This window comes from Cavia porcellus, unplaced genomic scaffold (genome assembly GCF_034190915.1).
Source record: "Cavia porcellus strain 051 isolate PalLab524CR breed Dunkin Hartley unplaced genomic scaffold, mCavPor4.1 scaffold_14, whole genome shotgun sequence".
In the NCBI taxonomy this organism is placed as follows: domain Eukaryota; kingdom Metazoa; phylum Chordata; class Mammalia; order Rodentia; family Caviidae; genus Cavia; species Cavia porcellus.
Window position 1 is genome coordinate 8,865,316 of NW_026947497.1, and position 27,759 is coordinate 8,893,074.

General features: G+C 41.4%; 1 protein-coding gene across 3 annotated transcripts in view; it reads left to right on the plus strand.

The window, feature by feature from the left end:
• Sec24b (SEC24 homolog B, COPII coat complex component) overlaps positions 1–27,759 on the plus strand; it is a 65,343-nt gene that overhangs the window by 7,894 nt on the left and 29,690 nt on the right. Inside the window, exons 2-4 of one of the 3 annotated variants that reach the window (XM_003467997.5) lie at positions 6,299–7,039; positions 13,267–13,440; positions 20,725–20,826. In XM_003467997.5, the coding sequence (XP_003468045.1) occupies positions 6,299–7,039; positions 13,267–13,440; positions 20,725–20,826 (1,017 nt within the window). The remainder of the gene's footprint in view (positions 1–6,298; positions 7,040–13,266; positions 13,441–20,724; positions 20,827–27,759) is intronic. The other 2 variants (XM_005002899.4, XM_063260620.1) reach the window with 2 other exon arrangements.

Sequence of the window (27,759 nt, forward strand, 5' to 3'; positions counted from 1 at the left end):
TTTCATGGGCATGTTGAAGAATTTATATTTTCCTAGTAGCAACAGGAACCATTTGAAGGCTTTAAACAAGAAATAAAAATCATGCTGGTGTGCTGCTTGCTTCTGTAATTTATCCATCACTGAGAAAACTGAGGCAGGAGGACTATGAACAACATAGCAAAGCCCTGTCTCAAGAAACTAAAAAAAAAAAAAAAAATTTTTTTTTTTTTTTTTGCTTTTTGGGAAAACCATTCTGTTTCTTTGGTTAGTCATTTGTCTAAAACGTTATGTTATATACTCAGAATTCATTTCCACCTGTTTATCTACTTGTCTAGTTGATGCTTGAAAACTTTTTTTTTGCTGTAATTTTAGATTTTTGAAAGTCTTGTGAAGATACAAACAGTGCAGTCACTTTTCTTTCCCTCCACTTCAAAGTTAACTTATGAAACCAGGAAATTAATACAGTTAACTAAATCACAGATCTTCCTTTGAATTTACCAGTTTTTCTACTAATAAAGCAATTATTGCTGTGGAATTATAATGGTTTTCTTTCACTCCTGCACTTATCATTTGGAATTAATCTGTAAGGAAGACTTGTCCTATTAGTCTTATTTTAAAGTTCATTCAGTCATTGTATCGCTGTATTTGAGCTCACAAATACTTCTTTTATTCTTTGGATTACTTCAGTGTTACTTATCTCTTGTTGCAGTTATTCTAGCTTTGGCCCTTGGGGCTCTGCACGTTGGCTCCTTTGTCCATTTCCCCCATCTTTTTTTTCTGAGTATTCATGTCATTCTTCAAATACAGGGATTTTATTTCTCCTCCCCAGTCTGTGCTACTTCTGTCTTTTTAGCTTGCAGAATGTCCTGTCATTGTTGGACAGGAGTGGTGACACAGAGCATCTTGCTTCTTAAGGTTAGGACTCTTCTGTCCCTTGTGGTGTGTCTGCCATCGCTGAAAGAGCAGTACATACTCTTCCTTGCAGTAAAGGTTCTTTCTAGGGACTAAGGTGTATCTGAGTGGCAGAGAGCACTTGCCTAACGTGAGAGGCTTTGTGATTGATACCAAGCACTGACCAAAAAAAGTACATAATTTCCTCCTATTTACAGCTTATTGAGGTTTTTATTATATTTTATTGTTGGGTTTTTTTAAAAAAAAGTATTAATATTGGCCGCTTCCTTCTCTTTTGGTGGTATCTTGGTTTGAAAAGCAGGACTGTAGTTACCCCTGATAGTAATATTATACACGATTTTTATTTTATTATTTTCTATGCCTTTTAAAATAGTGACCATATGTGTCACATTTGTAGCAAGAAAAATGCTTCTAGCTACTTTTCAAAAATCTAACCTACATGTGACTAATTTATTTTGTTTCTCACAGTCTTTGTCTGTGTCTGTCTTAGATATATTAAAACACTACCAGTAATCTTAATAAATGCTGTAAAATCATTTTGAATCCAAAGAAAGATCACAATTTCAATAATTATTACAAAAGAGTGTCACCTTCAAGTAAGTTAAAAGAGTGCACATAGGAACGTGCAGCTGGGTGTGGTGGCGCGTGTCTGTCTTTCAGGCAGCCGCTCGGGAGATGAAGACCAGAGCATCGCCTGAGTTTGAGGCCAGCTTTGGTCTGCATAGTGAGATCCAGCCCCACACCCGCCTCCTGGTGTTCAGGACACGCTGTTGTCATACTCTCCGAAGAGTACTTCCTTCCCATATATTACAGTACGCTGTTGGCAGGCTGTGGCGCCTGAGTAAGATGATGGGTGAGAAGAATTGAAACATGCATGCTAGCAAAGAATGGGAGGGGAAAACCAAGGGAGTGAGGAGAGGCGAGCCAACCAGAATTGTGGACCTGTGCTACAGAACTCACTGTTCAGTAGGGTGCCTCCAGCCCACATGGCTGTTGGGCACCAGAAACATGATTAGCCTGGAGTGAGACATGCTGCGAGCGTGTGGTCCACAGCGGATTGTGTGCTCAGGTGTGTAGGGCAGGTTGGCAGGACTGACTGCTTCTCATCAGGCAGTCCTCTGCTGTGGAGCTGCAGCCCAGCCTGTTTTGTTCCTAGACAATCTTTAGTTTTCTGGGTTTAACCAGAATTATAGGCATGTACCACCATGCTTATACACAATAGGCTTTGAAGTAATGGTAGAAAAAGTGAAATATCCCAGTAATTTTAAAATCCTGAATATATATTAAAATGGTATACAGTATCTTTTTAAATTAACTTTAATTACAAATGCTTGTCCGTGAATGATGGAGTTACATTCCAATAAATCCACCTTAAATTGAAAACATTATTAAGCAGAAAAAGCCTTTAATACATCTAACCTACAAACCTCGTACCTTAGCCCAGCCTGTTTTAAACATGCTCAGAACACTCACAGTGACCCACGAAGCGACCCATGAAGTAATCTAACCTGAGCCCACAAAACATAAGAAATTGAGTGGGCTGGGGATTTAGCTCAGCGGCATAAGCACCTGCCTTGCAAGCAGGCGGTCGTGAGTTCAATCCCCGGTACCGATAAAAAAAATCAAGTATGGTGACATAAAATAGTAAGTGTTGGCTGCCTCATGTGTCCAGAGGATGCCGATCAGCAGCGCACTAGAAAGCCTGGTGTGGGTTGTTGCCCCGTCACAGGCTGATTCCTGGTTCTTGCTGCTGCTGCTGCTGCTGCTGCTGCTTAGCCCTGTGAGCATCACTGGTCTCCCCTCACTAGTGAGATTAGAATGCCCATTTCAGAGTTCCTTCTCCACTAAATGTGCATGCTCTTGCCTCACAGTGAAGTACAAGCTGCCAAGTCAGTACATGTATGTGCTCAGATGGTTTTTCATACATTGGAAGCATTGAGATTGTGATCATAAGGAGTGGTAGGTCCCCATGGATGTGCGGGTATTCCTACTCCCACACCCCCAAAGTAAGTACTGCATCATTTCTTTGATGAACCAGGAAGTAAAAAGCTTTCCTCCGGTGGTTCACCTCTGCTCAATTTTAATAGATGCAACATTTTTGCTATTTTTAGAATAACAACATTTGAATCACTTGGTCATGGTGATTATTTCTGTTTTCAGATCATGTAGCATGGATGAGCTAAATCAGTAATTAAATGGGTAGATATTTAAATGGATTTTTACTTGGATCGTTGATAAATTCTAACTGGGTAGTTTTCTGAAATTACCCGGAAAGCAAGCAAATGAATCTTTTTATATACTATATTTAAATAGGGGAAAAGACACCATTTCATATATTTTTGTCATATTAATTAATGAAACATTCCCAATAGACTCATGTCATTTAAGTAATTTGTTTCAGATAAACTGTGTCTATACAAAATACCTGTGAGAAAAGTGAATTGAAAAACCAATAAGATAGTGTCATGTGAATTTTAGTTTTCTTTATAGTTCTTGGAATTTTAGAAGTGTGGGTATTAGTTTTCTTTCAGAGCTGGATAGTAAATTATGTTTGTGTTGTCTGCAGACTACGTGTGTTATCGTACCACCTGTGTGGAGCTCTGAGCTTGTGGCCTCACAACATGGAGGTGGAAATAATACCTCCTGGGTATCCAGGAGAGGTCTTAAGTGGGTAGTCGCTGAGGCTTTTTGTCAGGAGTGTTTTGTACGGCAAAATCACATCGTGGGTCTCATAATCATTGAGCTGTAGGTTACAGGTCTACTTGTTCAGCTGATAGGGATCCAGTAGTGAAATGAGGCACATAGCAAGGGTACATGGTGAACGGCACCCTTTAGTTATCTGTAACCTCTAAGCATAGGAAGAACGAAAGCCTTCCTGGAAAGGGCTAAGCATGGGATCCAGATGTTCTGGTCACCACCCAGTGCAATGCCTAGCTAGGCTCTTGGTAGCAGGTGTTAGTTGCAATACAATCCCAAGTGAGGCTTCTCTCTGGGAGGCTGTAGGCCTGAGGCTCGAGTCTGCATCTTGAGGCTGGCTTTCCTCAGGTTTGCCTCCAGCAAGTGCAGTCTTGGTGTGGCCTCTTCTGCACTGATTCCTTGAGAGCCCAGTCACTGATTGCTTATGAAGGTCTGTTTAACTTTGCTGTCTCTAACTAAGAACATGACCGAAAATGAGGATTTTATCACATTATATAGTAGAAATTGAAAACAACCAAGAAATATAAGCATTCTTCTTACCTCTTTTTTAAGCAAATATTTTTATATATTATTATGACAAAGGAAAGTTATACTTCCTTTTTATATAGTATGTGAATTTTTTAGTGTTATTCTTTCATTTAAGATGTGGCATAGTTAATTATTTTCTTCCCCTTAATAGGAAAACTATGCAAGAGTAATTCAGGCTTCCCCAAAATACAACAAAAAGTGTTAGAACTAAGACTAGAATTCCTCTGTAGGGGTACTGGGTTTGCTTACCACACGAAAGTGAGTGTTTAGTAGCACAGACTTGCCTGGTGCTTGGGTGCTTGCTTCAGATCCCAGCCCTGTTTCTTGCTCAGTGTGTGACTGTATTAAACAGTTACCTTCACTGTCTTATTTCATTATTTTAAATTATAGCTAATACTGCTTACTTCAAAGATCTGGCAGAGTTCAGTGTATGTGACAATTTAGAACAGTTAATGGCGTGTAATGTCAGTGTGCTTGCTATTTATAATAAAATTAGTAACAGGATGTTAATTTTATTGATACCAATATGGTCAACAATATAGATCATTAGAAGAACAAATGCATGTATAGTTTTATAATTTTAGTGAAAGAATCTACTCGGTATGATTCAAAGATTTATCAAGCATAAAGTAAGATTTTACTATATAGCAGTTAAGAAACTACGTCAAAAGATACCATAGTCTAATGATAGAGTGACTGGAGGAAAAATTTGAAGGCTACGTCATAAGACTAATCATGCTTTCCAAGAACACCTAACAACCATTAAAGGAACCACATCTATCAAGAAAAAGGAAAAGATACCCAGATAGCTAATATCTAAACAGAGGGTCTCAGAGTTAGTTACTATAAACTGAAGTGGCCCCCAGTTTTCATGTGGTCAAAGTGAAGTGTTCATGTTGGGGAAGACTAGGTATTCTTAAGCGCTATTGACAAAAGGGATACATTGGTAGATCCTTTAAAGAGAACTCATTGGCAGTGGTCAGTTCTTAAAGCATAAATCCTTTAAATTTCCCGTTTTCCCTGTAGGTAATTTATCTCACAGATTGATTACAGAAGTTGACTTCATAAATATAAATAAATTTACCCTTTTAAATATTCATCAAGTAAGATTTGGTAAATAATATTTTCTCTAAAATAAATCTTATAGGATTTTTTAAAAAACGACATGAAGTGCTAACACAGAAGGGTATCTGGGATATATTAAGTAAAAAAAGCAAGTTGTAGAGCTTTATTAAATTTTACTTGTTTAAAATGTAAACTTACGCTTATTTGTGCTTACCTAAATGCGTAGCCTAGAAAGAATACACAAGAAACTGTTAACTGTAGCTGTGTCTGGGAAGTAGAATGTCAGCTACCAGAGAAAGGAGGTAATTTTTCCTTCCTTCCTTTTACATTCTTCATTGTCTGAATTTACAATGAATATGTTGTTGCTCTGTGTGTGTGTGTGCATGTACACATGTGCTAGGGCAAGAACCCAGGCCTTCTTGTGTGCTAAGCAGGTACTGTACTACTGAGCTATAACACTAATTCCCCAAGCTTGTTACTTGTATACTGGGGGGAGGGTGTGCTACAGAAAGCTAGACTTCCTTTCATACTGGTTATATTATTTGTTCATTGCTGTATAACCTAATACCCTAAAGCTTAGTGACTTGAAACAACAAACTTTGTACTTACAGTTCAACTCAGAGAGACACTAACCTGGGAACAACCTGGCTGGGTTATTATGGATCAGAACTTCTCATGAGATCATAGTGGAGCTGTTAGCTGGGCTGCTGTTGTCTATTGCACGGAAGGTTGCATGTGAACTCATACTTGTGGTTGTGGACATGTGCCCATTTCTCTTTGGCCACTACGAGTGCTTTTCTCACAGGGCCTTCCCCATAGCTCTCTTCACAGCTCAAGCTTTGTCCTCAACACTGAGGAACGTGAGAGAAAGAGCACCAGTGCCTGGGCCTGGAGAGATCTTGGAAGTGCTGTGGTTCAATGGCCAGGTCCTGGTGCATTGTGACCAAAGACTGCCCAAGGGTGTGCAGAGCAGGGGTGAAGACAAGTGCCATAGTGGATCTGTGGGAGTATTTCTTGTGTTACTTTGCAGTTATGGAGAACAAATTCAGTTGGCTTCGTGTTAGTTGTGAGCCATGTTTTTGTCAATCCTGTAATAATGACTGGCTTTTTTTTTCAGGTCCAGCACAGAGTCAGATGCAGGTTCCGTCTGGGCATGGATTGCATCATCAAAACTATGTCGCTCCCTCGGGACCTTACTCTCTAGAACCTGGGAAGCTGGCCTCGTCATTGCCAGATGGCCAGTGCAATGATTACTACTCTGGTCTCTATACACTACCAGCGCAGAAGGTGGCGACCCCGGGCGCAGCCAGCCACACCGGAGCACAGCAGGTGTACTGCGGGGGGCCACCTGCACCCCCTCTGCTTGGGACCCTGCCTGGACCCGTCCCAGGGGCCACCGTGGCAGCATCCCACATGCATACGAGTGCCTCCCAGCCTTACCCCTCATTCGTGAATTACTACAGTAGTCCAACCATCTACACTGCCAGCTCCTCTGCTGCCTCTCAGGGATTTCCTGCTACTTGTCATTATGGGGTGTCAGCAGTTTCTAATGCTGTACACCCCAGCGTTTCCTATTCTTCTCTGCCACCTGGGGACCCCTACACGCAAGTGTTTACCTCACAGAGTGCTCTGGCGACCGGGCCAGGCAGAAAGGGTTCATTTCCTGGTCAGAATGCAGCTCCAAGCCGCCCGTCAGCACTTGCTGCTCCTCTGCCTCCGCAGCACCTCCAGCAGCAGAGTCTTGCGGGATACAGTGCTTTGTCGTGGTCCGTGCCAGGCCTTCCGCCCACCCAGGACAAGCTCATCAGAAACCACTCAGGACCATTGGCCTCAGCCAGCAGCAGTCCTGCGAATCCTGGTAAGTTGACCCAAATGCTCACCAGCACATGGCTCAGAATCTGTGCCATGCAGGCTGCTGTTCGTGTAGAAGTTACAGACAGTGAGACGTAATAGGAACACTGAGCATTAGCTCCTATTGTAGTGTGTTTTGCTTTGATTGTTGCAATATTTTGCAGACTCCCTTTGAGCCCTTCCCTCACCATTTACAGTTAGCTGTGAAACCCCTGCCTTGATTAGCCTGGTTCTTTGCTATGATTGGGCTCTCAGTGTCTGTTGATGTGTCCCGTGCCTCTCCTGTAGATGTCTTCAGTTGTGGCTGGGGTACGGAGCACTTTGGGGATTTGACTTGCTGCCGCTGCTTTCTGTTCTATATGAGTTCAAAATGGATAGGTGTTTTGCCCTCCCAAGCTCCCTATACAGCAAGATGGAGACCTGCAACATTACATGGCTTCCCTAAGCACGCCTCTGTGGAAACTTTCACAGAAGCTACCTTTGCTACACATACAAGCTGTCTTCTCATTCTAAGTTGGTAAATTAGGATGAAGAATAAGGAAGAGAAGTAAGATGCATGGAGAGTGCTCTGGTAATTACCATTTCCTGACTTTGTTAAACCAAGATGTAGTTAGTTGTGCTTTAAAAGTTATGTATGTAGGATACAGTAGTACATCAGTTCACAAACTTAATTCTTTCCATGATCCTGAGTGCAAACTGAAGCAGACTCCTATAATCCTTGGAAGGCTGAGCAGGAGGATTGCCTCCAAGACCAACCTAAACTACACAGCAAGAACCTGTTTGAGGGGCAGGGGGGGTTATGTTTCTATGGGCTAGTCTATTTAATTCAAGCTTGCAGGCTTGAATTTGACAATGTGACCTTGCACTGAACAGAGATGCATGCAAAGTGTGGTAGGTATAAAACTGACAGTATTTTGGATGATGTCCTTGGGCTGTTTCCCAGTGTCCAGGCAGACATGTGTCAAGCCATGTGGTGTGAAGAGATAGCCTTCCCTAGACTTTTGGAGTATTTTAAATAAGAGCTTTAAGTTGAGCATGGCACACCTGTAATCCCAACAGTTTGGAAGGCTGAGGCAGAAGAAACACAAGTTTGAGTCCAGTCTGCGCAATTTAGAGACTTGGTGAGACGCTGCCTCAAAATAAGAAATTAAAAGGATTGGGGCTAGAGGGATATAGCTCACTGTAGAGGGCCTGGGTTCAATCCCTGTATCACTGAAAAAACAAAACAAAAAAACAGAAAAAACAAGTTGGTGAGTTCATACTAGGCATGAAATAAAAGAACTTGTGACCTCATTTGCCTCTTTAGGAAAGCATGTTAGTGTTCATAATGCAGCGCTAGAACTTCCAATTATTTTATTAAAATATTTACTCCAAGGCGGAGGATTTTGCTCAGCGTCATAAGCGCCTGTCTTGCAAGAGCAGGGTCATGAGTTCAATCCCTGGTACCCCCCCAAAAAATAACATAAAATAAAATACTCCAAATATAGGCATCTTGGGTGCTGTGTTTAATGTTAGCTTAGGCTACTGTTCAAAAGGTATCATTTCATTAAACTGTTTTAAAATTACAAACTTCCCCTGTAGGTGAATCTCTAGTAAAATTAAGTAAAGATAACCATTTTTGATAGCTGAATGAACACTGAAACCATGGATTTATTTAAACTCATTTTCTTAATTTATTTTTACTATGGTTTGAAAAGCATACGATTTTTAAAGTTAAGATAAATCTTCATACCAGAAAAAATATTTTAAGAAAATAAAATGTTTTGACTATTTCTTGCTTGAATAGGAATCACATGTTGATAATATATTATAAAAGTTAGTGCAGTTTTATTGTGTATAATTTTATACAAGAAGCATTTAAAAAGCTAAATACTAGTGTTCATGAAATAATGAACACTAGTATAGTCTTGGTATGGTATAAAAGTTCATCATGTAGTCACTTGTAAGTTCACATTGTATCTGTTCTCTTTAGGTGATGATGTGCCTGAAAAAAGCCAGATAAATCCTCAGTTGGAGATGGTTTTTTGATTAAAGAATATAAGTTAGAAATGAATTAGATAGCTATGTTGGACACATGGTCATGAAAGGCACACAAGCATAATACAAGAGATTATTTTCAATCTTTGGAAACTTGGTGAGATCACAGCATTGTGACCGGAAGTAACAGAACTTTGTTCCCCTGTCCCCCCTATCCCCCTGCCCCTTCAGTTTTGACAGCTCCTCTTGCACCTCACCATCTTATGAGAGTGGTGCCCAGCACAGGTGCTCCTCCCTGGGACCGGGAGAGGAGAGCTATCTCTGTGTGTGCATCTCCTGCAGGTTAGGCATTGTATTATCTCTTCTTCAGGGTGTCAGTTCTCAGATGGAGCCACCGTGGCACTGGGGAGGTGGGGGAGAGAGACGTGTAAAGGAGAAGCACACGTGGTCCGGCTGCAGCCCCCATAAGTCTGTGAGCTGGGTGGTGGCACTGGGAGCCTTGGGTTTCAGCGTTGCGGTGGAGACCTGGAGCAGTCAGAGAAGCCGGAAAGAAGTGCTGGAAGGAGGTCACAGTTGATGGCAGGGGCTGGGTGTTTAGATGGCAGAGATGACTCAAAAATGCGTCAATTATGGAATGCATGAAGGAAAAGGAAAAAGAAAAGGCTGCACATTTCCAAGTTGAGCCATTGGAATGAGTGATCCTACTGGTGATTGAAAATTTATGGGATCTCTTCTACCTTCTAAAGACATTTGCCCACAATTACTTAAGATAGGGTTTATTTTTATATCATTGACACAGGAGTTTTCTTTTGACAGGCTTTCCAGGTACCCAGCCAGTCCTCACATTCTGTCTGAGGAAGTGAGTTTGACAGGGCTGCTGGGAATTAACCAAAAAACTGCCTAAAGTATCAAAAAAAGAGAAAAGATTTATTCTGTGTCAGGATTGCTGCTTCACGTTCTGGGAACTGCACAGCAGTTCACTTTGCCTAGTGGGAGTCATGGGTGGGTTTCTTCGAAAGGCTATAATTTGTTCTGATGAGCGTGCTTCTCCAAGTTTCTGGGCTGTGCTCAACTCTGGGACCCTTTTGCCTCAGCTTCCCAAAGTGCTAGGATCATATATACCTATGTGCCCCCAGACCTATGCAAACTTGATTCTTAAGGATCATGAACACAGCTTTTAGCACATTTGGCCTGTTAGCCCTGAAGTTTAGGGAAGGCCTCCCTGGGGGAGAAGTTTTGGTTTTTGTTGGTTTTGTTTTGTTTTGTTTTTACTGCAGTCTGAAGGATGAAATTTCCATGTATAAAATAAATGGTGGTTCAATCCCCAGTATCCAAAAAACAAATAAATAAAATTGTGAGTGATATAAATATTTAAATGTAAAAAGGCAAAACTTTAAATTTTTTATAGCAAATATTGGTAATTTCCTTCAGAGCCTTGAGTAGGGAAGGGTTTCTTCTTAAAGAGGATACCTATATGCTAGTCATGAAGGATAAGCATAATAATCTTCACTTTCTAATTAGAAACTTTTCATCCCTGAAAATATAGAGGAAAAAAAAAAGAAAAATAAAATGTAAAGACAATGAAAATTCAGACTGTAATCTGAGAGAAAAAGTAATTTGTAGTATAAAAAAGTAACATGTGCAAATTAAAACCAACAACCAAGACAAGAATAACAAGAACCGGCATGGAAGATGAAATGAAAATGCATTTAACCTAATTAACAATCAGCAAAAAGCGGTTAAACTAAATGGGATCTGTTTTTACACTTATCATCAAATTTGTAAAAATTTGAAAGTCTGATAGTTCTAAAGACTGTGAAGGTGTGAAGTAACAAGAAATTCTTGATACTGTTGCAGAGAGGGTATACTGGGTCTGTATGTCAGGCAGTGAGACATTAGTGAATGGAAGATGGTCACACCCAAACCTGTAGCCATCCACTTCTGTAGACAAGCTCCCTGGGAGTCTTGTCAAGCCCTGTGCATGGGTTACTGAGAATCTTATGAAAATGCAAGCACTGAGTTTCCTGTGACCTGACCAACGGATTCCGTGATTTCAGTAAACTCTGTCAGGCGTTGCTAGTTCACAACCACAGTTTGAATAGGAGGACCCTGGAGCACCACTTCCTGTCTTTGATGTATAGTTCTTGCCAGAGATGCTGCCTTTGTCTGGAATGCTGGTCACAGAGGCCCGAACCCCTCACTGCTCACGGGCTGCACTGCTGCAGGATTGAAGGCTTGCTGTTCCTCACCACTGCCTGCACCTGCTGAGGCTACAGGCACACAGACGCACTCCTCTGGGAAACCTGGGGATGTGCACCAAGGACTTGTTCACTAGTGTTCACAGCTACACTGTTTGTGCAAACATAACTTTTAGAAATACCCTTAAAGTTCATTTATGGTAAAACAGATAAATTACTCTTCACAGTGGATTTCTGAAGAGCAGTGAAGATGCCACTGAATCCCAGAAACAGTGTAGGGTGTTATGGAAGAGTATACGCAGTATGCTGTGGCTATAGAGTAAAAATCAGGAAAAACAAGGTTCAGGGCCACCTGTCTGTGTGGTAAGCTCTTTACAAAGAGAGCCAAGAAACAATAAACACAATTTGGGGCAGGGCAGGGTAGGGCAGGCCAGGCCTTCCCTTCCCTGAGGAGCACTTCAACAGCACTGAGGACCTCCTTGTCAAAGAGCAATGCAAGCTTATGAGTGTTACTTTATCTCTGCTTTAGTGTACATGCATGCATATACGTCTAGGTATATCAACAGGTGCATATATTTGATCTTAGACGATTATGTCTGAGTTTGCACTTGCATATTCCTAAATATTTTGCATACTTTGTGTTATGATGGCAGTAGAATGCATGGTCTTAGTCTTGGTAGGCAAGCATTCAACCAGTAAGTGACATCCCCTAGCCCACAATAAATATTTTTGTTGTCAGTTGTGTTTACAGTTTAAGTATGTCATTCATGTATAACTGGTTTAAAACTACAGCAGTGTATTCTTCTGCATGGTTCTGTGGATTGTTGGGAAGTTCCTCTGTTGGTTGGCGGGGCTCATTCATGTGACTTCATTGAGCTGGAGGTCTTCACCAGGCTAGAAAACCCTGGAAGTCTCCCAACAGGCCTAGCAGTTGCCACACACTCTTCCCATGTGCCGACGTTTTTTCTCCCTAGACTGGCTCTGCTTCCGTGTGTGGTAGGTAGTTCCACAGTCTTTCAGGAGTGGGAAGGCATCAGCTGCGAAGTCTTTTGAAACCTGGGGGTTGGGATGCTTTTACTTATCCCGCAATCTATTGCTTAAAGCCAGCCACAAGATTATTTCTAATTCAAAGGGTAGGAAAATAGAATCCACCTTGTTGAAAGGAATAGTAAAATATTGTGATATTTTCAGTCGCCCACAGTGACAGTCTGCTTACTCAGACTGGTGACGCAGTCAGCGTGTTTAGGTTCCGTTTTCTCGTTTCTCTTATTTCATTTGTATTCTAGGGCACGCAGTGTAACACATTTTGTTCTGTCCCCCATTCCTACGTTTGTTTCAGTCTTCGACCTGTTTGTTTATATGTATGCCTATGTACATCCTTATTTGTGTGTACATTTATGTGTCTCTACATGTATTTAGTCAGCATACTGTCACTACTTTTGCCATAAGTTTTCAGTTGTCCTTTGGTTGGGTGGTCTAGAAGATTATCCTGGAGATGAGTGTTTTTCAGCCAGGGGAGGTTTGCCACCTGGTAGACCTTTAGTAATTTGAACTATCACAAAGGCTGCTATGAATCGCATGTCCTTTGTTCCAGAAGTCTAGACTGCTGTGGTGAGGCCTTTGCTTAGTTACATGTGAAGCAGGTTAGAGACATCAGATGAGCACTGAGGGTAACAATACAGGATGAGGTCAGAGCTGACACTGGAAGCATTTGTGGACCCAGTGCCATGTTACTGCAGTCCGATAACCTCTGGTCATCTTATTGGAAATGGTGTTACATGGTGCAGTAATTAACAGTGGTACTCATCAGTAAGGATGAGCTGTTTAGGGTTCATTTTGCCTACGAAGGTAAGAAGCTATGACATAGTTTAGAAAAATTAGCATGAAAAAGTATTTAAAACGGTTTTCAGTTTTTTTGGAATGTCATGTCTTTTGGACCACTTTCTCTCCTAATACAGGTAAATGTGCTCTACAACTTCAAATGAACTGTATTTTGTTGATAAGTCTTTTCATATATTTCAAGTGCATTCCTGTGCATAAAGTAGTTTCTTGTCTCCAGTTGCAGATTCTCTAGCCGGCCCTAGTATGCAGAATGCCCCACCACCCAGGTCCAGCCCGGTGGTGTCCACTGCTCTTCCGGGAGCCCTGTCAACAAGAGTGCTGCCTGCTGGGAAGCACCCTGGGGAGCTGGTGGCCTTGGGTGCCCAGCCACAGGAGCTGCCACCACAGAAAGGTACTCAGATGTCTGCTCTCTCCTGTGCGCCGCACACAGCCCAGTAGCTGGTTTTACAAGGATAACCCATTTAAGCATAATTCATAGAAGAAGTAATGTATAAAACCATCCAAACATGAGTGTTTTCTATATATTAAATTCCAATTTTTGTTTTTAACTATATATTTTATGTGATTGCAATTATAATTTACATACTGTTTTGCACTTTGTTTTTACATTTATTAAATTATACACAGTTCTTCATATATACTATTGTGTTTTCAGCCACTTTCTTAAATAGTAATCCATTGTGTTACTACTTGATGATTTACTAGTCCATCCCTGTATCATGGGACATATATTTCCTTTTTAAAGGTCACTGATTTTTTTGTTTTAGGATCAAGCAGTCAAGATTTTCCTATTTAGTGAGTCTCCATGTCCTATTTGATATTTCTGTGCTTGTCATTGTTACTAGGAAGTATCCTTTGACACAATTTTGGGCAAAAGGGAGGGTGAAAATGAAATTGTGGCTCCACCTTTGGATCTTTGATTAATTTGTTTAATATTCTTATATAAGTGATAAAATGTGTTATTTTGATCTTTTCCCCCTACATTCTGTTTTTGTTTTTTTCAAAAGGTTTGTTTGTTACTTTCTGTTTAGCTCAAACTCCAAAGTATTCATGTTTCAAGTCCTGTATTTTTGCATTTGACCAGAGGTAACTGAACTGTTTTCAGGTGTCAATAGTTCATGTTTTCAGAGCAATCATAATATTGTAAGGCCTGTATACTGACAGCCTCCAGCCTTGAATATGAAGGACCCTTCAGCTAGTATTGCAGCTCAAAAAAAGCAAAAGCATCATAAATTCTTAGACTGGCCTTGCAGTTTGTATCTGCTGAGTATTTATGTGATCAGCAGAGGACTTTCTGTCAATTGATCAGATTCTACATTGTAAATGTTCTTGCTTTTTTAGAAAACCAACTGTAGCACTAAAGAGCTTTCATTGATCCTCAAAAGCCAATGAGTAAGCTGGGACTAAAACCTAGTGCTGTATGGGGCTGGGGATTTAGCTCAGCGGCATAAGCGCCTGCCTTGCAAGCAGGCAGTCATGAGTTCAATCCCTGGTACCGGTAAAAAGGAAAAAGACAAAAAAAAACAAAAAAACAAAAAAACAAAAAAAAACCTAGTGCTGTAAAGCATTTGCCACCCAAGTGAGGTAGTTCTGCTAAAAATGTTTTATCATGAGCGGAAAACAAGGGTAGGTTGGAACCCTAACTAAATGAATGGTATCTTTTTCATGCTTTTCCTCTATGGTGATGGTTATTTTCTATTTCTCATTTAGCCTGCATCTTTTGGCCCTTTACGTTGCTCATGCTAAATTCTTTCTTCTGTTGTTTTCTTTTTGACCATCTTGTTTTGCATGCCATTCCACCATCTTACTGTAGATGTCATTTTGAGACACTCTTTGCCAATAATGACAATTATTTCTTCTCTTCTTACTAGTAGATTTTGAAGAGAGAAGAAGCTTCTATTCATAGAGCACTTAGTATATTCCACTAATCCCCATACTAATTCCATGACACAGGTATTATCCCTGATTTATAGATGAAAAGTTAGATTCACAGAGTTTAGGAATCCTAAGACTATAGGTTACACTGCCATAGCAAAAAAATCTCTGAACCAAACCTATCTTGTTTTCTTCCTATAAGACTGATTTGTGTTGAGTCTTGAAAAACTCAGGGTTTAATTAAGATAAGCTGTTTAAATAACAGAAAATATTAGAGATGTGAGCTATAGTTTTGTGGCTCCTTTCTAAGCAGGAGCTTGACCTTTCAGTGGTCTCTCTGCTCTGGACAGAAGCAGGCTGACTGTCAATCTGGGCTACCAGGACTGATTATGCGAGTGGCGGCCCCTGCTGCGTGAGGAGTCTTCCCCCTTGGAGCTGTGCCCTCAGCCATATGTAGGGAGCATGCAGGCTGGTGGCACTCAGACATGAGTGTGCTCTGTCTCCGTGGCCTCGAGTTCCATGAGTCTGCATTTAATCAACTACAGTGAAAAATGTTCAAGGGAAAAATGTGTACTGAACCAGGATGGGCTTTTTCTTATTTATTTTTTAAAGTGGTATAGCATAATGAGTGTTTACATAACACTGACTTTGTGTTAGGTGTCGTGTGTAACATAGAGAGAATTGAAGAATGCCAGGAGGATGCGTGTAGATGTATGCAGTGGTGTACCATCTGCACAGTGGACTCAAGTGTGTAGGGCTTCTGAAGTCCCAGAGGTTCTGGCCTGGATCCCTGATAGGTATGGACTATAGTTGTGCTCGAGCAGATGTGTCAGCCAGGGTCAGAGCAAGGCTGGAACTTACACTCAAGAGGCTGAGCCCAACCTGGGCGATGTGTGGTGGCTTAGAAAGTCACTGTCTCAAAAAAAAAAATCAAAGGACTGGGAATGTGGTAGCTCAGTGGCCCTGGTTTCAGTGCCCAATACCAAAAACAAAACAAATGAAAGCCCAGAGTATTTTTTTATTTTGTAACTATAAAGGCACCCTTACTAAAGCCAAACATTTTTGGTAAAGGTGAACTTCGCATTTTTCTTGAGCCCTCCCCCACCCAAAAAAAAAAAATTTAAAAAAAAATAGCTAGGTATGGTGGCACACACCTGCAAGCTCAGGCTCCAGGAGGCCGATGTAGGAGGATCACCTCAAGTATGAGGTAGCCTGGAACATAGTCTCCAAAAAAAGAACAAACTGTGTAACGATGATGGACATTAATTTTTTAATAAAAAATTTAAATGGTTAAAGTTATAGAATGTGTTGACTTTTTAAATAAAGTCGAGCTGAGTGTGGTATGGTGTAAGCCTAGCACTCGGGAGGCTGAGGCAAGAGAACTGCTTTGAGTTTGAGGCCAACCTGGGCTACTTAGTGAGCTCAAGGATGATCTTGAACTTGCAGTGATCCTCCTGCCTCAGCCTCCCAAGTGCTGGGATTACAGGTGTGGTCACTGTGCCTGACTTAATTACTCTTTTTTTTGGTACCAGGAATTGAACTCGGGACCTCGCTCTTATCAGACAGGCACTTGTGCCACCAAGCTATGTCCCCAAGCCCTCCATTTTCATTTGTATAAGTCATTAAGGAGAAACTTGTTCATATAAAATAGATAAGAATGATATCGGAAAACTTACTAAAGAAGTATGTTAAAAAGTTTTAATCTAAGTTAGACATCGGAAATTGTTTGCTGTAGGTATTGCCTTGTGTTTTGTGGGTATTAACATTATTACTTTCATGTCACAGTGCCCAATTTATAAATTCCTCTAACTTACCTTACTTGGTCATCGTGCAACCTCCCAGCCCAGCTTTCTTTTGTAAAAGAGGAGACAGGTGTTCAGAGAGCCGCTTCTCTCCCGGAGACCCACGGCCCTGCCCGCGGGTGAGGCTGCGCTCAGCATCTACCACCAGCCCAGGCCTCCTTTCACTGGAGCCAAAGCTACTCGGAAAGTTGTGAATTTCTTTACACCATTGCTGGAGTAACACCGTATTATATTCTTCTGCTATAATTGTTTAGAAAGCAAGCTGTGATGTAGATCATTTATTTTATTGATACTATCCCCATATAACCTAATTAGCAAAGGCTGTTCTCAAAAAATATGCTACTAAGTACTAGTAGGTTCACCTGCTGGTCAATTTTTTTTCTTGTTATAAGAATGCAGAATGTATTAAATATTTCATGAAATAAAAGAATTATATATTATTTATATTGTAATTTACACTATTGTAACTTAATATTATAGTTTACATATGCTCTATTAAAAATGTTTTATGGTTAAACAGGTTATAAGTACTTTATTGTACATCTTTACTGACCGAAAGACGTCCAAGAGCATTTGTTTATAGTGCTTAGGTTTGGACCCAGGGCTTTACAAACGCTAGTGCTCTGCCACCGAGCTCCGCTCCGCAGCCCACAGAGGATTTTTATCCTTATGTTTATCCGTTGCATCTTAAATAACTGTGGTAGTTCTAGAAAATATTCCACTTTGTTTTTACAAGAATAATTAGTAACTAAATGCACTGGTCAGATTGGTGGGAGTTATTTTTTTTTCCCCTAATATCTTGATCTAGGGATGACTATTAAGAATAACTGAAAATAATTGTTTTTAGTTAAATATTAACAAAAACATTTAAAGTTTAGTGATGAAGGCCAGGCATGGTGGCACACGCTGTAATCCTAGCATTCTAGAGGCTGAGGCAGCAGGATTGGCCACAAGTTTGAGGCCAGCCTAAACTACATAGCAAGACTCTCTCAAAAAATAATAAGTAATGATAATAGGTAGTATTTAGTATCATGTTATGATACTAAATTAGTATCCATACATGTAGGCATTTGAAGTATATTAACTTACTTAATCAGCAACCACTTGAAGTAATTACTGTCCCATCTTACAGATGATGTCAGTGAACACAGAGAAGTTTGAGTGCCCCCAGGGACACAGAGCCAATGAGCAGCGGCATAGGAGCTGGAAGGGAACCCAGAGTCCCATCTGTGGCCACATTCTCGTGCTGCTGCTCGGTTCCTGTTTCTCACTGTTTTTCATCATCCTCACAGGACTCTGGCATGGCTGGGATCTATATAGAGGCAGAATTATTAACAGATTTCTTATTACTCCTGCCTTCTGCTTTAAGTGTTTTCCAGTGAGAACCAATGCTCTTTCTAGCATGTTTCACGTATAACCAAAACGTATCTGTCGCAGTAGAAGAAAGTCTCTAGGTTAGGGGCTCCTTGATGAATTGTGGAAGGAGGAAGGAAGGGAGGGAGACAAGGACGAAGCAAGGAAGCGAGCCAGCTTTCTTCTTAGTGCTAGAGAGGTGTTTCTGCCTCGGGCAGGGTGTCACAGTGAGACTCAGGTTCAGAGTCCCGTGTGTCCTTTGTGACCTGAGGAAAAGGCTGTTGTAGCACAGGCTGTGGATTAGGTGTCTGCATTTTAGGGAAGTGTACAGAAACCGATACCTGGAAATTGATTCTTGGAAAATCATTCTTTGGTGAAAAGTGTTCTACTGCACACAGCATTCTTAGTTTGAAGACCAGCTTAGGAAAGGTAAAATCTACTGAAAGTAGAACTCTTGAATTAAAACTGAAAAAAAAAAAAAAAAAACAGCTGCCTGCCGTAAGGGGTTTGCTCCCTTAAGGTCAGGTTGCTTTGTCCCCAGTGCAGCCGTATCTAAGGAACAGAGTTAAGGCGCAGTCCTGCCGGCTCTGTCTCCAGACAGCTCACCTTGCAGGTGCTGCGCTGGCAGGTGTTAGAGGTGAATGTCCTTTTGAGTCTCATCCCCGGCACTGAACCAGAACTTTGCACATGCTGGGTCAGTGTTGGACCATTAGTCCCATCCAGGCTCTTAGTAGTTCTGGAATGTTACCAGCACTCTCTTTTCATTTGTCAGATTCTGTGAAGTGAAAGTTTTTGAAGTATTCGCTTATTTATTTATTTATTTATTTGAGTTTTTGATTCAAGCTATTGCCATACATTCCTGGCTGTGCTTAAACTTGCTGTGAGCCCCGGCTGGCCTCACACTTACTGATCCTCCTGCCTCAGCCTCCTGAGTACTGGAATGACAGATATGTGCCACTGTGCCCAGCTCTGTGAAGTCTTTTGTTTTACTAGATTCATCCCTTAGAGGCTGTGGTTAAGACAGAGTGAATTTGGATGTAGATTTGCTCTCTCTTTGGGAATGGTGGTCTGTGCCCATTTGTGCAGCAAATTCTGGGCTGGGCTCTAGGAGAGATGTCATCCTGTTACCTCGCAGATTTGAGTTTCGCAAGCATAGGTTTTGGCTCTTGGCAAGACTTGGAGCAGAGGCACTTGTGGAAGCTCTCAATCATTTTTGTTCTCTAGAGGAGGTGACACAGCTGTCAGCACTGATGACTGTAACTCCCTGTTCGATGTAGCCAAATGCATGGTGCTTAAACATAGTGATTATTATTCTATGACTCTTCTGTTCCTCTGGGGGTGAACAAAAGTGTTATATTCTCAGTTTTTAGCAGGCATACCAAGATAGGCACAGGTAAGCCAAGTACTGAGCATAAAACTACAATTAGAAAATGGCTTAAATCTCGGCGCTTTAATCACCAGCATCTTTTTTAAAAGGTTGTACTTGTTTTCAGGAGAGGAAAATTTGGATATGTTGGGTGATTAACATAACACTTGATAACCACAGTGTGCAGCACAATGGTATTATAGGAGATGACGTCTCCTGTCCTCTGGCCCAGTCACAGGTCTCAGCCATTAAGTAGTTGCTGTATAGATTTTTATTATTACATAACCATCTTTTTTGCTCCCACTCAACCATTGGATGCTTTTCTAATAATTAAAATCTGTTTTCATTCAGCAGTTTGATGAGAGGAAAATATTGGAGAAAGCACTTCATTTTTAAAGAAGTTCTTAAATTGAAGAAGAGTTTCTTTGCCAGAAAACCTTTTACTGTTTATCTATTTAATCATAAACTTTATATTTAATCTAAGGTCTAATACTAGTCAAATTTTCATTTTAACTAGGCTTTCCTTAAGAGAAACATGCCACTCTGAATTTGGAATGTATTGAATTTATTTTATATTGAGTGTTACTTTCTCGGATGAATTTGTGGTTACAGCTGTTTTATCTACATTTTCAAATGTTTTCAGCAAAGCTAGCATATTTCCCATGATGTTTTTTTAGTCATAGTGGGAAGATCTTCACTCTCTCCAGTGAAACAAGGTTTTTGGCTTTTTTGTTGTTGTTGTTAATATTCTCAGTAAGTGGAGAACAATGCCAATTATAGTTCTTCAATTGTGATGCCTGTTACCGAAATGGAGTTACCATCAAGGTGACTCAGTGAGGGCAGTGAGGAAAGAAGGGCCTGAGCAACCAGGTGTGTTTTGTGCTACATAAACTCAGTTCAGTTGAAATGATCACTCCCCACCATAGAACACAGCCCTCACAGTTATGTACCTCAGGGGTCCCCCAGACCAAGCAGGTAAATGTGTCCAGAGCTTAAAAATGTTCAGACCACTGTGCAGTTTCCTGAATATTATCAGTGTTATATATGATAGTTTTTTATGCTTAAAGCAGTTAGTTCATAGTAAAGCTGCTTTTACTAAATTGCTTTGCAGAGATTTTCTAACAGTTTAGTTTTTTAAAGATAAATTTGCTAATACGAATATGCATGCTGGGTTGTTCTTTGGAATGTCAGATTCTTCTCACTTTTAATGCAATGTCAAAGTTTATTTCTCGTCTTTCCTGTTGGTTTGACTCTTGTATTTGTGCTTTCCACTTTACAGGCATGCAGTATGGTGACTATGTTAATAATCAAGCTAGCTCCGCACCGACTCCCTTGTCATCAGCTTCCGATGATGAGGAAGAGGAGGAGGATGAGGAAGCAGGTCTGCCTTAGCTTTACACCAGTTTTTGATCTTTCTCCTACTCAATTTTCCTTTTATTTCTATAGTTTTAGCCTTTTAAAAAAACATCTGAAGATTATGCATGATGAATCTACTTGTTTTGGGTTATAGAAGATTTGGTCACTTGAAATGAGGAATTTGTTTTGTTTTTCTCCTCTGCATTTGTTTACCTTTAGGAAGCAATAGATACATCATTCATGATAGCAGATTTTCTTCCTTCAGAAATGCATTTACTTCTCCCATGTCATGTGCCAGGGAATGAGCCCAGATTAAGCCCTGGGCTGACGGCTGCTGTGGCTCCTTCTCTGAGAAGTGTCTGCTTTACCTGCTCTTTTGTGCTGATGAGTCACATGGATTTTGTAATAGTGGGGGTGAAGTAGGACAAAGTTCTGTGAGGTCTTGGCCTTTTTATATACTTACAAGGCTCAGAACTTTCAGTTATTTTCTTGCACATGACGTAGCAGCTCCTCTCATGGTTTTTTTTTTGTTGTTGTTGTCTTTTTCCTTTTTATCGGTACCGGGGATCGAACTCACGACTGCCTGCTTGCAAGGCAGGCACTTATGCCGTAGAGCTAAATCCCCAGCCCCCATCCTCTCACGTTAATTAAACACATTATACATATGCTCATGAGTTGCAGCCTGATTAACATCTTTTTTTCTGCTTTGATGGGTAGAACACTACTGAAAATTATGCAGTTTGTTCCTCCATTTAACTCTGACAGTTTAAGACTGAACTAATAAATGTTGATATTTCAAGTTATTATTAGTAACTAAGATCTCCATGTATTATTTTGATTATTGATGGAAAGATTTGCTCCACAATCTATTTAGTAAAGTTTCTATTTCCTCTGAATTTTTAAAATATTTCAGTCTTAATGCATGATTTGGGGGAATGAAAGCAAAAGGTGTCAGATAACAAGTAATTTTTTAAAATTTAGAAATCAGAAATTTTAAGTAACTGTGTTAGCATAATCTCAGAAGATGCAGAAAGCTTAAAAGAAACACCGGTGTGTACCTTCCGGGATAACACGCTTCGCCTCATGTGCTTTGGCTCTTCTCACGGGCTCTTGCTGCCTTGAGCAGGGGTTCAGTGATACCTGGCGCACAGCCCACTGCGCAGTCTCAGCAGCTGCCTGGGTTTGGTTTCTGGCAGCTGTTGTATGGCCAGGCATTGACTTCAGTTGTTAGGTCTGCTCAGGCTCCTTCAGTCTGCAATAATTCCTTAGCCTCACATAATTCCTCAACTTCACATATTTGAAGAGCACAGCACAGTAAAATGATGTAAAATGTTCCTCAGTTCCTCATGAATCTACGTGGTATTTCTTCCTGATTGGATTTGGATCGCATGTGCTTGACAGGATATCTGAAGTTATCTGTTCTCGGTGCATCCTGTTGGAGGCATATATTAGTTTCTTCCCATATTTATGGGACTAATTTTAATCATTCACTTGTGGCCATGTCTGCCAGGTTTTCTCCACTATAAAGTTACTACATTCCCCCCATTAAAATTAATAAGTAATTTGTTAAAGAGTCTTTGAGGCAGTGTCTTTTCTTTACCAAACTGTTACTCATTCAGCATTATCTCATTCACAGATTGATGATTTTCACTCTCACAGCCCTTTTTGATGAGTTGGAGTTCTATAAAGAAGATTCATTGATTAGCTTTCCCTCTATTTGGCCAGAGCTTACATCTTCCTTATGGCTTTGTGTCTTAAAAAATGTTACTTTAAGACCACAATAAATATTCCAAACTCATGTTGAACTTCCTCTCTGCAATCCTGGAGTGAGCTGTTTCCCCAGAGAGTCCAGGTTCCTTTACTGGAAAAAAGTATTTTAGGGCCAGTATCTAGATGTAGTATGTGGAGAACTTAGTTGAAATCTGAGAAAAGACAATTAAATCCATCAAAAAGTTCTCTTTTTGTTTTATTTTTCTCTGTTTCATTTGTAACACTGTTAGAGGACAGGAAGAAGGAAAAGAACATGAAGAATATTCCCGAGCCTTGCTGCTGTGTGCAGTGTACCCCTGCTCTTGTCTGATTAGTTTTGGTAGTAGCCCCGCAGAGTGGGTTTTATCAGAAAACTTGCTCTAATGAGGGGCAACTCAGAGATGTTAAGCCCTCATTTTCCCTCTGAACTGCTAAGTGATGGCTATGGAGTTTGCCTGACATTTTTTCCTGTTTTTGTACAAGTTAGGAGTAAGTGAGATGTCAAATTATCCGAAAAATGGAGTAATATTAGCAAATACAACAATTTTCATTGACCCATGTGGCTTGACTTTTAAAGGAGCAGTGAAGCCTTTTCTAAAAGGTTTTAGTGTTTTCTAACACTTTTTCCAACTTTAAGGATTGTCAACTGTTTTTTTGATATATCCCTTCTTCCCCCCTCCCTCCTTAGCTCCCCTCCTTCCTCAGATTTTTGCCCCCTTTTTTTCTCTTTTCCCTTTTCTTTTTCTGAACCTTGACACAACCAGTAAAAAAATGAGGGAGAGAAATCCTTCCAAGTGCAGTGTATGCACTTGTCCCGTTTGCTCCTGGCACTCCAGCAGCACAGAGAGGCCGAGGAGCTTGGAGCTTGGAGCTAAGGGTTAGTGTCGGGCTCACACACAGAAAGCATTGCAGTCTGAGCACCTTCCTGATCTAAAAGCCTCAAATCTGAAGAACGTTCTTAGCACCAATACCCTGTACCAAAAATAAGCCCACCTGAACCTCACGTTGCTCCCCTGCAAACCCATACACATGCAGGAGCATTGATGACATGACTATTAGGCTGTGCAGAAAGTGTGTGTGAAACACTGGTGAACTTGGGCTTGGACGTGGGTCCCGTCTCCAAGATATCTCATGTGTGTGCATATATTTAAAAGAAAAAAATCAATCTGAAGTGCTCCTGGATCCAGACACCTTGCGTAAGGACTACTGAGCCTGTTTTGGCTGGTATCATGGTTCCAGAGTCCATAACCGGAGCATAGCTACCAGATGTGTATGGCAGGGACACAGATACCATGTGTGGTCAGGGTACTGCCCGAGGAGTACAGAAATCCAGGGTGGGAACCAGCACCATGTCACAGAAAGGGACATGGTTTTCCACAGGCACATGGGACAGGGTGTATGAGGCTTTTTAGATTTGAAGGATGAGTAGGAATGGGCCATGTGGAGAAGGAAAGCCAGGCGAACTGCCTACCATGTGCCGAACATGACCACAAGTCACACCGTGCTGGCAGCCCTTTGAGTGTTGGGTGATGTCAGCAAGCCCACTGCTGCACCCATGCCATAGGTTCCTATTGGGAGCGGCCACACAGAGGCAGAGGGAGTGTGAGGAAAGCGGATCGCACACCAGCGTGAGCCATGGTGTGGAGCTGTTGAGGGTGTGAGGGTGTTTGCAGCTTCCTCTAGGGTGGTGAGGAGAGCAAAGGTGCTCCAGAGCATTTCAGAATGTGAACGTACATGTTTCCTAGTGCATTGTGTGTATGTGTGTGTTTCGATTCTGTCCTGGTTGGTGGTGGCAGTGGTGGCATGACCTAATTATAGAGTGTTGATCTAAACAGCTTCAGCAGAGTTTAGCTCTGTTTAGCTTGGTGGTTTATCAGAGTTTATAATTGCGGCATTTTTTTTGATTCTTTGACAGGTCCAGAATAGAGCTTTGTACTTGGTCTTTTCTTCTGAAAGTAAATTTTAATTAAAATAAATGAGCAGATTTTGCTGTGTGTGGTGATGTATACCTGTAATCCCAATACTTGAGAGACTGAAGCAGGAAGATTGCTGCAAGTGCAGGGCCTGTCTGGGCTACACAGAGAGACCTTGTCTCAAAAAACCAAAAATCAGTAAAAATAAACAAACAGGTTTTAAACAGTTGAATAAATAGGGTAACTAAAAGTTTGTAGCTATGCTGTTACTACAGTGGGCTATTTTCAGTATCTGCTTTCAGTTTGACCTACAGGAAGCTAAGCAGCTTAATTAGTATGATCTTTGAAATAATTTGGTATGTTTAATCTTTCATCTGTGGGCTTCATTTTTTTCCAAGAATAATTATTTCTTTATGTACATTTTGAACTACTTCTTAGCTGATAGTGGTGGCACACACGTGCAATCCCAGCACTCTTGAGATACTGAGGCAAGAGGTTGGCAAATTTGAGCCCAGCATAGGCAGTTAAGTGACATGGGGAGACTTTGTCTCAGAAGGAAGAGGAGGGCTAGGATGTAGCACAGCATGAAGGCCTTGGGTTCAATTTTCAGTACTGGGAAAAAAATTTTTTTTTTTCTGTGTGAGAGAATGTAGTGTGTTTGTAACAGTTGTATTAAGATATAATTCACATATTCTAAGATTCAGCTATTTATACTGTTTAGCAGTTTTTATATTATCACAAAATTTGTAAGCCTCACTACCAGGTAATTTCAGAACATTTTTGTTACCCAAAATAGAAACTCTGTGTCTTTCCATGGCTTCCGGCTCCCAGTCTTGGGTCTTGAGGGAGACAGCAGTGTGTGGCTTTGGCATTGGGGACCTGGGGCCTGCGCGCCCCTGCACACTGTACCTCTGAGCCCCACACCCCCAGCCCGGTTGTGCCGTTTTTGTGGCTGGCTTTGTTTCTTTTGGCATGTTTTCAGGGGTCATCCATGTTACAGTGTGCATCTGTGTTTCCTTCCATTTAGTGCTAAAGTTATATATTTATAGCACCTTTTATGCATCTATTTGAGTTGCTTCCACTTGGCCGTGGGAATACTGCTGCTCTGGACATTCATGGGTGGGCTTTTGTGCGCATTTGTTTTCCGTTCTCTTGGGAATTGCTGGACCCTGCGCTAACTCCATACTTCAGGTTTTGAGACGCTGCCAGTGTTTTCCAGGCGGCCTCCCCATTTCACTTGTCCACAAGAATTCTAGTGTCTTCATATCCCTCCCAGAACTTGCCGTTCCCTGTGTCTTTGGTTGTGACTGTCCTAGCCTGGGCGTATAAGGTAGCTTGTTCTGCCTTATTTCATTGCCTTAGTGGCTGGTTCTTCAGGACAGTTTTTCATTGGCTTGTTGTCCTTTTGCTTAGCTTCTGTTTTGTTTTGTTTTGTTTTGCTTTGAGGCAGAGTTGTGCCCAGACTGCTTGAATTTGTGATCCTCCTGTCTCAGCTTCCCAGAGTGCAGGCCTGCACCACTAGACTCTTGTTTAACTTCTTTGGAGAAATATGTTTGCTCACTTTTAATTTTTTGGTCTTTTTATTATGCAGTTGCAAGATTCTTTATATATTGTGGATATTACACCCTTATTAAAGACATGATTTGCAAATGTTTCTTTCCACCCTTTGGTTTGTGTCTCTGGTTTGTGCTTTGGAGCACAAACGTGTTTAATTTTGTTGAAGTCAGTTTTATGTATTTTTCTCTTTTGTTGCTTCTTTCTTTGATGCCACGTGTAAGCATTCAGTGCCCTTGGGTTAGTGCATGAAGGCTCCTAAGAGGTCACAATTTTGGCTCTTAGGTTTACATCTCTGCCTCATTTTGGTTAATTTTATCTAGGGTGAGGAACGCGTCCAGCTTCTCTGTGTGGGGGCGTATCTAGAGTTGTCCTGGCTCCTGTTGTTGAAAAGAATATTCCTTCACACTGAAATGTCTTGCTGCCTGCTTGGCTTTGTTGAGGTGAAATCCCGTGGCCTGCTGAGCCATTTTGAAGCACATGCTGGGGCCAGTGCATGCATGTGCAGTGCCGTGCCGTGCTCCATGTAGTTGTCTCACCTCATAAACTTGCAGACATGGGTTTGAACTAACTAGACACAGCTAGCTGCTCTCAGCATCCCAGGGAAGGCGGTGTGGCCACAGCAGTGCTTTCCCTCTGCGGGGCAGCCAGTGGGCTGGCCGCCGCTGCCTCTCCTCCCAACACCTTGTCCACCCACGCGCGCTGCACCTGTCCTGAGTGCGCCCCCAGGATGTCCGTAGCCTGTGGCCTGTGTCGCACTCCATGCCTCACAACTGGGCAGCTGGCAACTCCGCTCCTCTGTGGTGGCTCATGGGGCTCGGATGCACTGCTTTCTAGTCTCTTCCCTGCTGAACTCCCCTGACCTTGAACTCAGCTGCTGCTATGGTTACAGACTCAGACACGGAGAGAGAAAGGACAAGCTAGAGCAACAGCATAGATCCTGTGTCATAAAGAGACACTTGGTAAGGATTAGTGTCTGCCACCTGCGGCTGCCTTTGTAGCCTTCCTACTGTGTAAGTGCTGTCGTTTCCCCGCCTCAGCGAAGCTCCAGGAAAACACGGGCTGTTTCACAGCTCGCTCAGCCTTCTTCGCAGAAGACAGTCTGATGATTGGCCCCGCCCCTCAGTTACATAGCAGGCAGTGGTGAGTCTGGTGGACCTTCAGCCTGCAGTCATGTTATTTGTTGAGAATCAAATGCAGGTAATTTGAGCTATTCTGCCCTTGGTACACCTGATATCACACTCACCCGTATTCAATGAAGACTGTGCACATCTTTTTATACCATAGTTCAAAACCAGCCCAAGGGGTAGTAAACTTCAGTCATAATGTTAATGGGAGAAACCAGAGAGAAGCTATACCGTAGGATTTTATAACTGTTGAATAGTCTTTGTCTTTTCAACCACCAAATTCCTAACACATATCCTTATATGCTCTAGCATGTCTACCTAGGATAATTGTAGATTCCAAAAGACGTATTTGTTGAGTGAACGAGTGACAGAAATACTTGCATGTTCTATCCTTGTGACCTATCACCAGATTTCATCATAAGTCCCATTTTCTCCTACTATTCATAGTTTTGAATGAACACAAATAATAAATTATATAGCCTAATATACCACTTATTAGGGTGCCTTTCATTCATGTTACTATATTAAACACGGCAGGTATAACTACCCATTCTGCTGCTGTATAAAGTGAGGCATAGAAGAACCTGATCATATGCTAGGGAACAGCCCACAACA